The sequence below is a fragment of the Scophthalmus maximus genome, chromosome 19 (genome assembly GCF_022379125.1).
Source record: "Scophthalmus maximus strain ysfricsl-2021 chromosome 19, ASM2237912v1, whole genome shotgun sequence".
Taxonomy (NCBI): Eukaryota; Metazoa; Chordata; class Actinopteri; order Pleuronectiformes; family Scophthalmidae; genus Scophthalmus; species Scophthalmus maximus.
The window spans coordinates 13421463-13437806 of NC_061533.1; the positions used below are offsets into that span (position 1 = coordinate 13421463).

Consider the following 16344-nt stretch of genomic DNA (forward strand, 5'->3'; position numbering starts at 1 on the left):
TTGAGTGTTTAGTTAATGGTTTTGTGTTGTGTAGATTTACTCTCCAGTGTCGGCCTCTTGTTTCAAACTGTAGTTCTAAAAGCGTCAGAGACAAACACTTGCTTCAATACAGAATGATGCGGAAACTTTGATCTTTCATTACAATTTAATATGTTTTAGTGGAAAAGTAACATTTAACCGATGACTACTCTTTATGAATGTGCTGGTTTTTGTGAAATGTTATTGTCCAACCCACAAGCTCTACAGCGTTTTTTTAAAGTGCCGCTCTTTCTGCCCGGGCGTGGACAGGTTGATCTTCCCTTCAGGGGTCTCCCGATGAAATATGCAGAGGCTTCTTGTGTTTCTCCTCCTCACCCCCACGCGTCACCGCGTGCGAGCCCGAGTGGCAACCTGTGGGGGGAAAAGCGTTAAAATTTCAAAGTGGTATCTCCCCACGAGCTGCTTGAATTCAGATCAAAGCTGCAAATAGCACACAAGTACTTAAATTCTCCATCATCACAGTACTCAACTCACCACCATGAGGTGTCCGTTCTTGGCCTTGTACACCATGGGCTCCTGCCCTGTGCCGAAGTCCACTGCACTCTCTTTCCCTGCCTGGATTTCAATCTTGATACTACGAATCAATGCAAACACGTTCAAGTGTTTAGATTAATAAATCAAATTGAATCTCATCTTGATTTCTGTCTAATTTACTGTGGATACTAACTCACCTGCCCTGGACCACTTTGATCACATTTTGTTTGTTGGCAATGACACCAAGCTTGGTCAGAAACTCAAACAAGTGGTCACACTGCATTACCAGATCCCCCTGAAACACGCAGAGTAAAATAAAATCAGAGAACAGGACCTTAAATATAAAATGCCATTTTTAAGAAACTTCCACTTGCAATTCTCTGTGGACTTCAAAATCAAAATCATTTATAAAGATTTGATTTGTACCATGCAGATTAGATAAGTTACATTTAGAATATAAATACTCTGCTGTATATTACACTTCCACGTACCTTCTGTTTAGGGTCCTCACACGTTATGTGGAATACAACCATGCCATCGGTCAAATTGCTGACCGAGATACCTGCAGTGAGTCAACCACATATTGAATAGAACATGAAAACACCCCCGGTGGCAAATAAAAAGTGTATATCTTCATATTGATCTGACCTTTGAGGAAGGCGTACAGCACTCTTTGTTTGATCTTGGCCTCGTCTATCACATAGGCCGCTGCCTGGGTGAGGATGAGCTGTCGGGGCCTTGGCTTGAATCCATTCCTGTTATACTTTACTACCGGGACACCGTACTATAGAGACACAGGACAAAACACAGTGAGCTGTGTTTGATGTGATATAGTGTATTTCCCACTGGGTGTATGACGACATTTTATTACCTTGATGTGCTCATTGCGAATCATCTGGAGAGCCCTCGGGTTTATGTCTTGTTCACCTGGAGATATTAAATGATGATATTAAAAGATTGCTTAAAATAAAGTGGTATCGTGCATTCAGGATATCTGATACCTACTGATTCTGCTGTCTACAAAAGGTTGAGCGACACTCTGTGGATAACTGTCCTTTTTGCCCTTGAAAAGGGAGCTTGTAATAAGCTTCATTTGAAGCTGAGGGGATGGAGCGAGAAAAATTGATCGGTACAAAAAGACCACATGACGATCCGGTCTCATACAACATGTTTTATTATGTGAGTTACCTGTGCTTTTCTCTGCGTTGATATTCCTCTCACATACTTTCGTACCATAAGACGGTAGTGGAGCTTACGCAGGATCTCTGATGCCTGGAGAGCAAAAAAACAGGCACCAAATCCAAATAAAACATTAGGTTGTTTTTAATCTATTTTGCAGTGAAGTTGATTATGGTTGTACCTCAGTGAGAACCGATGGTGGAGATAGCCACGTGGTTTTATCCAAAACGGTCTTTGGCAGATTGTCCTTCAGCCGGTTCAAGTAATTTTGTCTCACAAATGCCAGGTACTCCGAGTTATCCGTGATTTTTGCTTGTCCTCTGGTCATGTAACCCTTGATGAATCTGAAACAGGTTATTGGATATTAAATGAACATGTGACACTCTCTTTGAGAGGAGCTGTGTAATGATATTGTACAAAATCCCTCTTCTTTCTTACTGCTTGATGACTTTAACAGCCCAGGCTCTCTTCTCTCTCTCCTTCCTAGCCTGCACTCCTCTCCAACAAGTTTCAATCTTGGTGGCTGATGATGAAAAATAAAACATAATCGAGGGCGTGTAATTCTTTTTGACTTACATGACAAAGCAGAATGCCACATCCTTGTCTGGATCATGTGTAGTGACACTCACCCGCTTCTTTTTGTTTTCTGAATTCTCCTTTTGCTTTGTATCCTTTGTATTTGGCCTGGAGTCTTGTTGCTGCCAATTCAGAGCACAAAGTTGAATCATTGTGCAGGTGATCGTGATGATTGAACGATTTCCATCGCTCATTCGCACTCACCCAGTTCGTGTTTACATCTTTCATAAGCGTCCTCTGTGGCATAGAGTGTCCTCGGATGACGGATGAATATTTTTGTGCTATAACAATAGGGAAAACAGTTTTTGGGGTTACTCCTGGTCTAAAGTGCATGTGCCCTGTTGAATTTAGGAAGCGCTGTCCTCACCGTCCCATTTTGTATTCATTTGGCAAGTAGCCCAGATGCTGAATCAGCACTTCCACTCCGTCAGCGGGCACTCCTCTCCAGTGAGGCCAGGTGGCCGGGCACAGCGGTTTATATCTGTGAGAGTGAGCACGCTTTAAATGGAGCAGAAGGGAATTATTCAGCTCAACAAGACTTTATGATTTCAGAAACCGAGCATGAAGCCCGAGCTCTGTGCTCCTCCATACCTCTTCAAGAAGTCTTCATATTTGCGTCTGTAAGCAAAACCAGCTCGCCTGACTCGGAGGTGCTCCATCAGGCCCAGGTACTTCACCTGGTGTCTGATTAGTGCCTCGTCAAATTGACCTGTGAGTAAAATGTGAGCAAGACAGGGATCAAATTCAAATAACTTCATCCTGGTAAGGAAATCGCTGTGCGTGCCATCAATTTATGTACGTGCCTGGCTGCTTGGACTCATTCGATTTGAGACAGCGGATGTACCAGGCCTCTTTGGCCATGAGGATCTCTGTCAGCTTCAGCAGGCTGCTCTTGAACTGGGTCGCCACCTACAGACATGACATGAGAGTCATAATCCCCAACAGTTCATCTGTCAGATCCATATGGCTTATTGATGACACAGTCCGACTGCCATTGACCTGTCCCTGTCTCAGTGGTTACTTTAGATAATACAGGCCGCTCGAAAATACGGTTCTTCTCATTCATAATCTCTACATTGCACACATCCTTTTTCTATAAATGCGTGTATCGCAGATCTCCTTCACGGGCTGTGGCCTTTTCTTCAATGCAATAAATATTTTGGATGCTTTCAATGTGCAAAACAAAAAAATTCTGAGGTTTATATGGCATGTAACCCTGAGCTATGGCAAGGTATTGCTTATACAGTTGGGACTCACTGTTTCTGGTCTTCGCCTGTTGTCTGGATCCATGGTGGAGAAACACTCTCTGACTATGGCATTTTTAGACTGACACATCAGCTATGAGAAGGAGGGATCACGCGCACACACACACACACACACAAACACACACACACACACACACACACACACACACACACACACACACACACACACACACACACACACACACACACACACGTACACAAATACATACACAAATACATATTAACACACAAATTTACCATTTTCCTCTTGTTTTATTTGCAGTGGTTATTCTTAAAGGAACTAAGTCTCCTCTCCAGCAAATACTCTCACATAATATAAAGTACAAAATTGGAGACTCACATCTTTTATGTTTCTGTATAACAGATCATTATTTTTGTCCAGGAAACCTAGAATGTCGCAACGAAAAAAAAGAAAAAACCCACATTAATACATAGGGCAGTTTGGTGAAAAAAACAACAACAGAGATTTAGATGTTTGAGGGCCTGAGATTGTGATTCCTTTTACCCACAACACAGTAGGTGACCTCCCCGGCATAATGCAAGAGACGGAAATCTCCCCTCTCCAGAGTCTTACGTGTCATTTTGTCAGCCAGTTTGTGCCTGCAGAGAGGTGGAGAGAGACAGAGCTGGTAGAGTGAGAGGTGAATCCTAATCCTCTGTCTCCATCGGCTCTCTGTTGGCTCACTCACCAGTCACACAGTGAGCAGAGCAGTGATACTCTCACAGTTTCATTTAATTAAAACCGCTGCTTGATTATCAAATGTGGAAGGGATTGTGATGAAATGTATTCCAATGCCAAACTGTTTTGAGTTTGTATCTCTAAAAAAAATGTGTTTTTTAAAAATGTTCTCACTTGTGAATTTCTTATAGATTGTTAAGTTGACTCACGTGACAAAGTGAGGGTGATTTCCCATCTTGTCTTCCAGTCTCTCCAAGAAGGTGAGATCTGTGGCATCTCCTGGCCTCAGACACTCCTCGTCCTGCAGCATATTTATTTAACAACTGCCATAGTTTTACATGGGAATATTTTACAGTGACGGTTTATTTCAAGTACACACCAGTATTGATATGATTCCTCTGTGTTTCTCCTCAACCAGGTCACAGATGATCTTATTATTGAAGAATTGTACGGGCTCCCACTGAGGAAAAGTGGATGAAACAGTTTATGAATGAAAACTCAATGTAAACACACATTTAATTCGTCCCGAGTTTCCTGTCGTCAGGATTACCTCGATATCCTCTGCCTCATATTCCTCCTGCTCAGACTTGAGTGTCAACTGGATAAAAAGCTGCTGCAGCTTCTCATTGCAATAGTTTATACAGAACTGCTCAAAACTGAGGGGAAAAGTAAGCACAAATATTCAGAACTGTTAAAACATTTCTGAAAGAATAATAAAAAACAAACAGTTCTTATCACAATATTAATCAACGGACAAAATGAGAGCATACCTGTTAACATAGAACACCTCAAACCCATATATGTCCAGAAGGCCTATTACAGTCTTTCTTGAAGAGTCCTGGCAGAAAAAAAACATATGCGAGATAAGTAAGTTATTACCAAATTATCTTTTGCTGTGTTCAATTTCACATGCTCTTCTTCTCACCTTGTTCTCCATGGACTCATTGATCCTGTTGACCAGCCAGGTGAAGGTCTGTCCATACATGGCTTTAGCCAGGGCATCTCGGGCGTAAATGGCGTGATCGATTGTGAACGGGCTGAGGACCTTTCCGAAGAGACAAAATCATAGTTGGTATTCCAAACACAACATGGTAGGTTTGAATATAAACCATAGTCTTATCGTGATTAAAACAAAAGGTCATTTTGAGATGCTGGTACCTGATCTTTTTGGGCCTCGATCTTCCTGTACGTCAGTCCCTCTTGGAGAGTGTGAGCGTCAACCCCTAGTAGCTGCAAGAAAAAAACAAAACATTTTGTGAGTTTCTTCTTTGACTTGTTGTGATGATGCTACATATCTGAAGAATAATACTTACATTCGAGACCCAGCGCAGTTCTGGGTTGTTGTTCATGAGGGCGTGGCCTTTACTGTCAGAGTCAAACTGAACATTCCCCAAATGGAGGACGCTTGCAACAATTCCAAACAAGTGCTGTGCAGAATAAATTAAAGTAAATACTTTTTTTAATGTGATGTAAAACTACATGCCAGGAGTGCGCAACAGCATCCAACTTACATTTGTGTTAATCTCGTCGATGTTGACAACTTGCAGTGCATTTTTGACTGTTTTCCATTCATCTTTGTCGTTAATGGAAGCCACAATGGCACACTCCCCCTGTCGGGGAGAGTGAACACAGTAACGTGATGTCAGAATGTTCTGTTGTGTCATCTAGGTCATTAAAACATGGCCACACACACACAGAGTTATACGTACCTGGGTTAGATAGTTGTAATGCTGGCAGTCTCTCTCCAGGCCCAGCTGGTGAAGCAGGTCCTCCTCCCCTCCCTGCACTAGCTGGTAGAAGATGTGGAAGTTTCTCTCCCCGTGATTCTGATGCACGACCCTCGACTTCTCCAGCAGGTAGTTCAGGATATGGCCTCCGACAGCTTCCCCCTAGAGGCATCATGATCCTAAAGACAGCAGCTCTACATCTTGCAAAAAGAACATAGCCTATGGTACAGTGGCCAGATTGAAAATGGTTTTCTAGGATAAAGAATGAGTTCTCTTGAAAGCTTCTTTTTCAATCCTGTGAAAGAAAAGCTAATACTTATAATGTACATTTCAGAATTTCTTGATCCTTAACGTCATTTTTAGTCTTCTAATTTATTTTTACACATATTTAACAATTAAACTGAATATTTAAACCAAAAATGTTTCGATAAACTTAGATTCTCATTTTTATTTCACATGAGCATCCACAAGTTAATTCATGCACCCTAGTATTATTTGTGTATTTATGCTCCAAATTTTTGGATGATAGTACAATGGGTTGCAGCTGTGGAGGTTAGATTATTATTTTTTCAAGAAGAGGAGAAGATATGCTCCTCTCATAAATGTCCAAATTTTCTTCTTTCTCATTTGTGATTCACTGATATATTTCTTGGAAACACTTCTGTGAATTTGCCACCTGACCTTTACCTCACTGTCAAACTGAATGTCCATATACTTCCCAAACCGACTTGAGTTGTCATTTTTCAGTGTTTTGGCATTCCCGAAAGCCTGCGCAAAACAACACAACCATAAATGAATGTTGGCATGGCCTTTTTGATTTGTCATTACAATGATGTAACATTGAAATAACCACACCTCAAGGACAGGGTTGGACATTAGCATTTTGTCCCGCACGGTGTTCAGCAGAGCGGTGCTTGGACAGCTGACGGCATAATACTGCAGAATCTTCTTGGAGGCCTCAGTCTTCCCTGCTCCGCTCTCACCAGAGATGAGGATGAAGTGATTGTTGAACTCTGCTAGCATGGTGTGGTAGGCATTGTCTGCCAAGGCGTAGCTGCAGCGATACAGAGAAATTATAACATTTCACGTATGAACCTTGATGAACTGTACTACATCAAAAGTTAAACTTACATGTGTGGTGGAAGCTCAAAAAAGTTGACCCCCATGTAGAGATCCATCTGTTTGTTGTTGTACACATCCAGCTCTTTATAGGGGTTGACAGACACCAACAAAGTGCCAATGTAGGTCTAAAACAAAGCAAGAGTTAAAACTGTGAATCATATTTACTGTGAAAATGTACACACATTTGCTGGCAGGGTTTCGACTAAAGTTAGTTTTTTTTCCCAAACTCACATATATAAGATCCTTGCTGAAGCGTTTATTGAGGTTGCTGAGGAAGGCTGCCTCTGTGGTTTCATCCAGGAGGACAAAGTCCTGGATCCCCACCCGGTCCCTGGCAGTTAGGGCACCCTCCATGTCCAGCTGACCCTGTGCGACAAGTTGTATCGACCTCAGAGCAGCAGCAATACATTTTAGTCAAAGTCAAAATTCCTCGTCTGGAGCACTAGAATTGGCACATTTCTATATATAAAACACATTTACATCAACACACATTGAATTATTCATAGTTTTTAAATTTTAGTTTGTTAGAATAATCACTTTGTGAATGCGTTCATTCATCAGTTGAGGGATCCAGACATTGAGAGGAAGCAGACTCTGCCAAAGTAACATAAACAAGTGTAGCACACTTGTTTATGCATACATGACAATGATATCCACAGTTTGAAGTGTATTTTGGCAAACGCAGCTTGGATGAATGAACGTTTGAATAAAGGACTCCACGGGGGAGGACGGCACTGAAAAAAGCACCAGGAAAAAGCACAAACATGGTCCCTGTTAGTCCAATTTAAATAAGAGGTCTAGAGGTCCTATGTGTCTTTGAAGCAGAGCTCTGTGATTGTGCAGACGAACAGACAGAAGCTAATGATCACTACACAGCGCACACAGACCTTGGCTGGCAGCCCATAGTTCACCAGAGCTGACGCATACATAACACACTGTGCAAATGGACTCAGGGAGCCCAAAACAGCGGCACTTTTAAAAAAGCATAGTGGGAAAAATTCCACCAATCTGTTTTGCATTCTCAGCACCAACACTTAGACCAAAGGTTTTCACAGCTTTTGTTGGTTTTGTATTTTTTCTCCCTCTCTCTCTCTCTCTCTCTCTCTCTCTCTCCCTCCTTTGGAAGCAGAAGTCCTTTGATTCTCAACTCTCTCTGTAAAAACATTAAAAAAGATAATCCATTGGATCTAATTGACACAAAGCCCTCCGTTCCCCCTCCTCCCCTGCCTCTATCCTCCGCCTATGGCCCTCATTTCTTCTGAGAAAGGCCAAGTGTTTTTGTCCTGTAAATACCACGGAGCAGAGACAAAAAAGACGTCTTTAAAATGCAGTCTACAATCCATTACACATATTCCCCCTGCATATCCATTCAGTAATTATTCATTAGAAAACATTTAACGTCACAGTGAATTTCACACTAGGCAGTCGAAACACAATGGAGGAGATTTGGCCTATTTTGGGGTGAGGAGTTGGGGAGGGTCTGGCTGTACAGAGGAAGGGTGAAGGCGGAGGAGGGGGGGGGGGTGCGGAGGGGAGCAGCATTTGTCTGATCTGAGAACCTCTGAAACGGGGCCATCTTGAGACAACGGGACAGACTAAATAGTGCAGTAACGGTCTGTGCCCCGCTGCTTGCTGTGACACTCATTTAGTGTGCCCTGAGGGCGAACAATAGAGGCTTGTTCTTAGCAATCCTGTGCTGTAATTTGGACTTCATTACTTTGCTCACACGGGGCCCCATGGAAGGATAGAGGAGGCTAGTCAGATGAGAGTTTTTTCCACCTGTCAGCCCCACATCCCCAATGCTCACCCCTCTCCGCAAAACAATGCCCCTCACCCGGTGTCCCCACCAATAACCCTTACCCGACCCCCTTCCCATAGCCCCCCTCCAACCACCCACCCACTTTAAGCCAATGAGACAGGTGAACAATATCATTGAAGGAACTCTCTTTTGGACGTCAGAATCAATCTGGCGAAGTAATGGTCGTGGTGCTGGTGTGGGGTATCTGTGACACCCCCTTTCTTCATGGGAACAAACTTCTCTCGGGGCAGCACAAGCAGACAATATGCTGGGACAGCGTGACTTGGGGTCTGCCATACAGTATTACATGTAATAACATGAACAGATAAGCCCCTGTCAAGAGGACGAACAATGAATTCGGCGGCGATAATGGTGAAAAAGTTTTAGGTTTTCATTCAGTGCAGGGACAAATTCTAAAGGTTTCTATTCAGGTTTCCTCTGGTGTCCTGCAGGTAGTTCTTTTGAAAAACTGTCGGCAGCAGGCAGAAATGTTTCTAGTGACAATGTGCTATAGGCTGAACACTGAACCGGCGTTCAGGTTTTCTTGTCCAGAAAGACAACAAGTTGAAGAGAGGGAACCTGAATATAGAAATAATAGTTTCCCCCATGCACGTGTTGTTAGTTGCTTTGCACCATACAAACCGAGTGGACTGGGATTGCAATTCTAGTTATAATCAAACAATCGACAACCCAATGTGATGCGCAGTGGAAAGAATGGTTATGTAATGAATCCACTGAGCCATTGTCAGATCAGGTGAATTGCCTCGCTACCTCAGAGCACAACCAATTGTATTTTAATTAAGAGATGGTCCCTCATCTTGGTCTAGAGTGTCAGTGTTGCCTGAGAGAGAGTGACCTCATCCGTGTGAGGAGTGGAGGGACGGAGGGAGGGAGGGAGGGAGGGAGCTACGGCACAGCAACTGACATAAAGGCTTATCTCCCTCTTAAAGGGGATTCTGCCTGGTTATATAGTTTGTGGGTAAAACTCCGACTTGACTCTTAAAGGTCTTCATACGTCAGTATTTTTTTTTTTGCTGTTTGCCCAGAAGCATCTTGAAGCAATATTTCAAACTTTGGGGAAATGTCGATGTAAAACCACTTTCATCGCTGAATATGAAGCTAAACATGTTGTATAGAGATGGTTTCATTTGGATATAACCATGTGTAAGAACAGGAGCAGTGGCCAGGTAACCAGTCCAAGGCTCCAGGAAGTCCCTGCTCCCAGCGCAGAAGTAGTCCAGCACATAAATGTGCAAATTATAATTATTTACACTTTGAAAACTTTCCATGGACCAAACTAATTTAAAATAAAGTTTTTCATCGTGAGCTTTTGTGGATGTGCGGGTGAGAAGATTTGGCATCCTTTGGACAGAGCCAGGCTAGCTGTTTCACCCTGTTTCAAGTCTTTATGCTAAGCTAAGCTAACTGGCTGCTGGTTTTTGCTTCCTACTCAATAATGCCATTGATGATCTCAAGTGAGTAAGAATGTTTATACAAAACAAGGCGATCTGTGATCTGAGCCCATGGACTGAGCCTATAGACAGAGTCAGCATGAAGATGCCTTTGGGGAATAAGGTTTAAGGTCTGACCAACACCTACAGACCACAGTCACACTAAACTTTAAAGCTTTACCCTCTCTGATTCTCTCCGACGGCTCCTTCAGTGTGACATCTGAATTTTAGCATTTTGAAATGCAACAAAACTGTTTGTTCGACGGCAAAGGGAACAAATGATGAATACATCACGTTTCAACAACACAAAAAAAGAAAACTCAAACCTGCATTTCCCAAGCGGTGATATTCTGCTGCCAGGTGCAGAATCTCAGTGAGGATCCAGAGAAGTTAGACCAGAAAAAGCGTGTCCACCTGTCTGCTTGCATGGAGACAATCAGTGAGCCTGTAAACACGGAATTATTGACAGTAATCCACATTGATTGATCATAACTGATTTTTTTAAAAATACCACATGTACTGTTCTTTCTGTTCTGTCAAGTGGCTCATTCATCCAGAACGCTGTGGTGGCACAATGATGGTGATGTTGTGTCCAGGCCTGCATGCACTTGTGCTCCTCCGCAGCATCCTGACCCAGGCCACTGTGGGCCGAGTGCTCAATCATTCATGTGGTGGGAGGTGGAGAGACAGAGATCTTATTCAGTGCTTACCTGGGTATCTACTGAGTGTAACATAACGACACAGAAACAAGATCCAAACCACACAAATCCAACCATCCCCCTTTTTCCTTCTCTCCTTCTTCTCTGCCTCGCCTTATCTTAACCTCTCAGCTCCATCACATCACTACCAAGAGAGAAAAGAAGCTGCAAGTCTCTTTCCTTCTGCTTTCACAGTCTGGGTCTGGTTACTGATCTTTGATTGGATGGATACATTACCAACTAATCACCGACTGCTTTATTACTCAGTATAACAATGCCAGTCAGGGGAGAGCCATTGTTCAGAGCTGCCAATGCGTTGTGCTGCTGTAAAATGCGACTGGGTTGGTGCCCAAGTGCAATTACCGAATTTTTTGCTTGGGTGAAAACAATTACCAGATAACAGCATCTCTAATTGAAGTGTCTTTGATAGCATTTAAACGTCAGGCGTTTGAGTGTTGTCCCCCCTTATTTCCTGTTATGGAGATTAGAGGTAAAAATGGGGAAACACGTGGCAAAGAGATCCTTGGCCTGACCTGAACTGGGAACATTGTGAATTGTGGTCATCACCTTAAATCTAGTGGCCACCAAGATGCCCCATTAAGTCAGTCTGGCCTCCAACATCAACTTAGTTGTGCTAAAGGGAAATTTTTATAAAACATTAAAAAAAATGTAAGTATATGAACACAAAATATACGTAATATATAGATATAAAAATACAAGCTTGCTTGGCTGAAATTGACAGCGAAATTAAACTAATTAATTCAATTTTACATAATTGTTTTATTGCTGATTATCATTTCGTGAAGCACTTTGGGCTGTAAATAAAAGACTCGTGTTAGAACATGTTTAAACCACTGCTATCAAATAAATCACTCACTCGGCAGCAGACTTGCTGAAATGAATGAGCCTGGACTTTGTTTTGAGGATATTCATAATTCCTAACGAGAAGACATGAATGGCTTTATCACTCATACATTTGACGCAGAGATTCTAATTCCATGTGAATACTTTCTAAGGCAGTAATAGTCACATTTCTTCAGTTCATACTAAAATGACCAATGCCCGAAGGTAGCTGCACCTTGTGGTAAGATACTGGGTGGGAGTAATAATGTGTTTACCTGCGTAACCTGGTAACCACCATTAGAAAACACACACACAAACACACACACACATACACACACACACACACACACACACACACACACATGGTAACAGGTGTCCATTTTCTCTGCTCTGGTGACCTATATATGAGAAAAGCTCAGGTTTCACCCAATTTATGGATTGATTAATGTTTGGAAAGCTTTCAGTCAATTGGCTATAACGGGTGACCACTTAGGTGCACAACATATTTGAATTATTCACTCTCCACTCCAGAAAAGTTGTCAAGGTTACCTCTGCTGTCGTCCCACCTCTCCCCCAGCCCAGCGGCCCGGCAATGCTTGTCCAATCTTAACAAGCTTTGTGCTACCCACTGGGCTCTGATTCAGCACGAGACCCAGCAAATCCAATTACACAGGAGTCAGAGAGGTTGATTTTCCCATTATAGATTCCATGCTGAGAATGAGAGCTGATGATAACACTCACATCACACCACTACTGACCCCCCCTCTCCTCTCTCCTCCTTATTTTGTCTCCATTTCACTGTGTCCCTCCCTTTATTTCTGCATCTCTTCCTATCTAATTCCTCTTTTCCCAAAGACCTTCTTTCTTCCCCCGTCCCTTTCTTTGTATCTCTCCTTCTTTCATAGTCCATTATTCTAATTTCTCAGAGCTGCGTAACGAAGGCTAGGACCCGACATCAATTCAGTCCCAAAATACTGGGTCAGTGAGGTTAGTTCACCCCACATTGGTCAGTTTTTACTTAAAAACACAAATAATGTACACATGTATGAGATCAATCTCATCTTTATGTACTTTACCTTAAATCTAATTTAAAAATAAATCTAATCTAATTGTATCACACTTAATTTGACTTGTTTCCAGTCACAGTACCTATAAGGAGTCAAAGTATTTGTCAGCCTGAATGATCTTTGAGAGGTCAATGCAAAAACTAAATGCAAAATAATTTCGACAACTTGACTTAGGGGTTTCTGACTGCCATGCTTAGGGGACACCGTGAGCCTGCTGTGCCACATGAAAAGTAAAAGGGAGCTTTTCTGGAAATTAGGTTCTTTTACAATCAATCAGCTGTGAAAAAGAAAAAGACTTTTGGTCCAAATTTACCCTTTGGGACACTAAAAAGGACTGACCTTGCCTCAGACCAGAGGCTTCGGTGTTGACACAGGTCACTGAGAGGTCAATACCATTGACCCCTCTAAACCCTGAAGACAGGCTCTTCTGTGATCCTTGGGGACAATAGGACCGGGCAGTCCAGCAGTCTGTCCGGAGACATCGTATGCCATGACACAGTGGAGAAGACGGTGTGATGGGACCTGTAGAAGCATCTGTCATTTCCCCAATATTAACCAATACTCCGTCAGTGCATAAAACATCCACTGTAGCTAAAACCCTACAATCCTCCGCCACAAACAGATGACTGACAGTTTTAAGTTGTATGACACAGTGAAGAAAAAAAATGCATTAAAAGGTAATGGAAAATGAGCATTGAACATTTCAAGCTACTATACTTTACATGTTTATTATATTGATGAGCTAAATATTTGAATTAGTTTCATTGAATTACTTAATAGATCATTAGTATCTATTGATAAATAACAATGCATCATATCTAATAAACGGTTTTATATACAAAATGTTCATCTGTAAAGTAACAATATTGCACTTGTACTTGAGCAGGTTGAGCTGATTCTCTGGGTCAGTTCACTGAATCACAAATAAACAAACCAACAAAACATATACTTACTCTTCTGGTATCTCACTACACAGATAGTTTTGGTTTGACAGCATTTGGTGTTTTTGGTATTGAAATCTCCATTGTTGCCATGTAAAAGAAAACCTTGAGAGCTGTAGCCATTTTTCATTTAAGACATTTTTTACATGTCACTAAGTTATTAGGAGAAGCAGAGATGTAAATAATATTGGTGGCTAAATTCAATTTCGCTGCTTCAGTATCAGAGTCCTGAACGTGTGTGTGATCTCAGTGTCCTAATGTCATGGCTTACTGGACTCTATTTAAATAGAGCAGCACCAGTGTAAGTGTTATCAGCATGCACTTTTCCAAGTCAAAATAGTTGCTAAGAAAAAGGCCTATGTCAAAACTAAATTCCTATTTCCAAATGAAACGAGAAGGGCCCTTGGAGAGGCTAAGAACACCTGCACGCCCTGTCTAAAAAAGAAGAAAAAAAATCTGCCTGTTTATGCTGATCGGCTCCAAAATGTAATGGGTTCTTCTTTGGGTTATGCCCCAATCATCCACGAAATTTCATGGAAATTGATTTGGTAGTTCTTTCGTGTAACCCCACCAACTAACAAACAAACGTCGACGAAAACATAATCTCCTCGGGGGAGGTAATGACACCAACAGTTACAGTTCTCTGACAATTGTTCACAGAAAAATCACAAAGTATTAGCCATGGCAATAAATGTTGCTTCTGAATATATAGAATATAATTTTGCGCCTGAGCAGTGAGGCCAACATCTTTACTTCCATTGTACTGAGTGGCAATGCAGTGGCATGAATTGTATCTGCATTAGATTTAGTGGCAAAGTAGAGATCTGAGAATCTCACCTGATAAAACCAAAACACGGATGGATTATGTGTTTCTTGGGGTGATTTGGTCACCTCTGACCCTGCTTGGACCTTATTATGAGACATGTAATAACTACAGCTGTGTTCAGCTGCACTTGCGTTTTCAATCCTCAGTCTCAATTTATACTTATATATTGTTATTTGAACTCGCGGAGGTAACTTCATTATGCACAGCTCGATAATTGTGCCAAGACGTCCCTCTGCGAAGGTGCAACTTCACTGACACCTGTTGTAAGTCGGCTCTGACCTCTGACTGGACAACCCTAAGCCCGAAAGTGTGGACACCCTGCTCCCTTCAGGTTGCAGCTCCAGTGAGAAAACAACGTTTTTGGCAAGACAGCGGTGCTGCTCCTTGGCTAACCATGGCTGACAGCAGCTTCCTCTGCGTGGCCAGAGGGTCACTTTGGGTGACACGCTGTTCTGGGGGACACTGTGTCTCTGCCTGCAGAGGAGATTAGCGGGGTGAGCTGACCTCGTTCTCAGAGGGGCTGATGTATTTTGAGTAAACACTTGGTGCAGGACAAAAACACTGGCTGCAAACTCCGGCCAAACCTCGGGCGGCGATTCCATTGTTTCCCCATTACTCCTGAACGGGCATGAGAGAGGAGAGCAGTCCCTCTGTGTCCCTGAGCCGCAGGGAGTCCTCGTGTCTCCCCTGAATGCATCACACAGCCAGGTCAAGCTCTAGGAGCTGTCCTCGGGTCATTGCCATCAACTTAACAGTCCTACACATGTCACTATCTGGTCATAAAAGCTTTTTTTACTGATATTTACAATTATGCTTTTGTTTACTTTGACTATGCAAGAGGACAGAATAAATCAATATTTTCGGAAACTCATAATGTTGCATTTCCATTTCAGGAAAACCAGGAGAGAAAAGTCTTCATCAACATTAACTCGAAAACCATTCAAATCAAAATTCACTGACCAACATTTGAAACTGCAGCCACTGAAATGACCACTGACTTGAAACAATACTTCTGGAATTATATTTTCATTTCAGGTTAATTTTCTTCCCACCAGCTCATCTGTGCACGCCTGTAGTAAATATTGGTGATGTTTCCATGATGCATGATGGTGATATTATCAAGATTTTGAATTATGGCCAGATAGTGACATTTTAGGATGTGTCACCACCCAGCTCAAGGCTGGACAAAGGAGGGAAGACCACGCATGAATTCATTTAGTGTGTTGCTAAATGGATATCAACTTATAGTAGTCTTGCATGTCTACTTATGATAAGCTTGTGATGGTGTGCAGTACACTGTGAATCACTGGGGACAGCTGCACAGCTAAATTATATTACATTAACTGCATATGTGTCCGTTTTTACATTTGTTTTTAAATTTCACAGGGACGTATTTCTACAGCAACATACGGTGACATACAGAAGTCATACAGAGAACACAAAAAGTCACAGTCTGAACTGAGTGGTGCACCTTTTGCAAAATAGTGCAAAACCGTGTTGTGTTGGGTTGAGACTGATCCCACAAAATGGCATTGACTGAAATGAATATTGGTTAAATATAGACTCTTGTTTCATTTCATTGATAACACTACACATTACAGAATCACCAAAGCTGACCACTAGATTGGATTGGAAATTTTCTGGAAATCACAGCAAAAA

General features: G+C 42.1%; 1 protein-coding gene across 1 annotated transcript; it reads right to left on the reverse strand.

The window, feature by feature from the left end:
• Positions 1 to 133: 133 nt before the first annotated feature.
• Positions 134 to 11600, reverse strand: myo1ha (myosin IHa). The gene is made up of 33 exons (XM_047329114.1): positions 10822 to 11600; positions 10637 to 10728; positions 7293 to 7427; positions 7071 to 7186; positions 6795 to 6993; positions 6627 to 6707; positions 5922 to 6101; positions 5724 to 5822; positions 5526 to 5639; positions 5371 to 5442; positions 5138 to 5257; positions 4983 to 5050; positions 4763 to 4868; positions 4592 to 4672; positions 4422 to 4513; positions 4039 to 4133; positions 3874 to 3920; positions 3526 to 3606; positions 3068 to 3177; positions 2860 to 3027; positions 2636 to 2749; positions 2473 to 2549; positions 2322 to 2390; positions 2131 to 2215; positions 1874 to 2036; positions 1702 to 1785; positions 1519 to 1612; positions 1385 to 1440; positions 1162 to 1297; positions 1005 to 1075; positions 711 to 808; positions 514 to 613; positions 134 to 390 (listed from the first exon to the last, which is right to left on the reverse strand). Exons 2-33 carry the CDS (start codon positions 10640 to 10642, stop codon positions 364 to 366), a joined length of 3144 nt encoding a protein of 1047 aa, XP_047185070.1. The 5' UTR covers positions 10643 to 10728; positions 10822 to 11600; the 3' UTR covers positions 134 to 363.
• Between the last annotated feature and the right edge of the window lie 4744 nt (positions 11601 to 16344).

Bases quoted from the DNA above. Each gene is read 5' to 3' on its own strand.
- myo1ha (XM_047329114.1), bottom strand. The intron at 3,607-3,873 runs GTGAGTCTCCAA...TCCTTCTCATAG, and splicing joins TATACAGAAACATAAAAGAT to CTGATGTGTCAGTCTAAAAA. The intron at 391-513 runs GTGAGTTGAGTA...TTCCCCCCACAG, and splicing joins AGAACGGACACCTCATGGTG to GTTGCCACTCGGGCTCGCAC.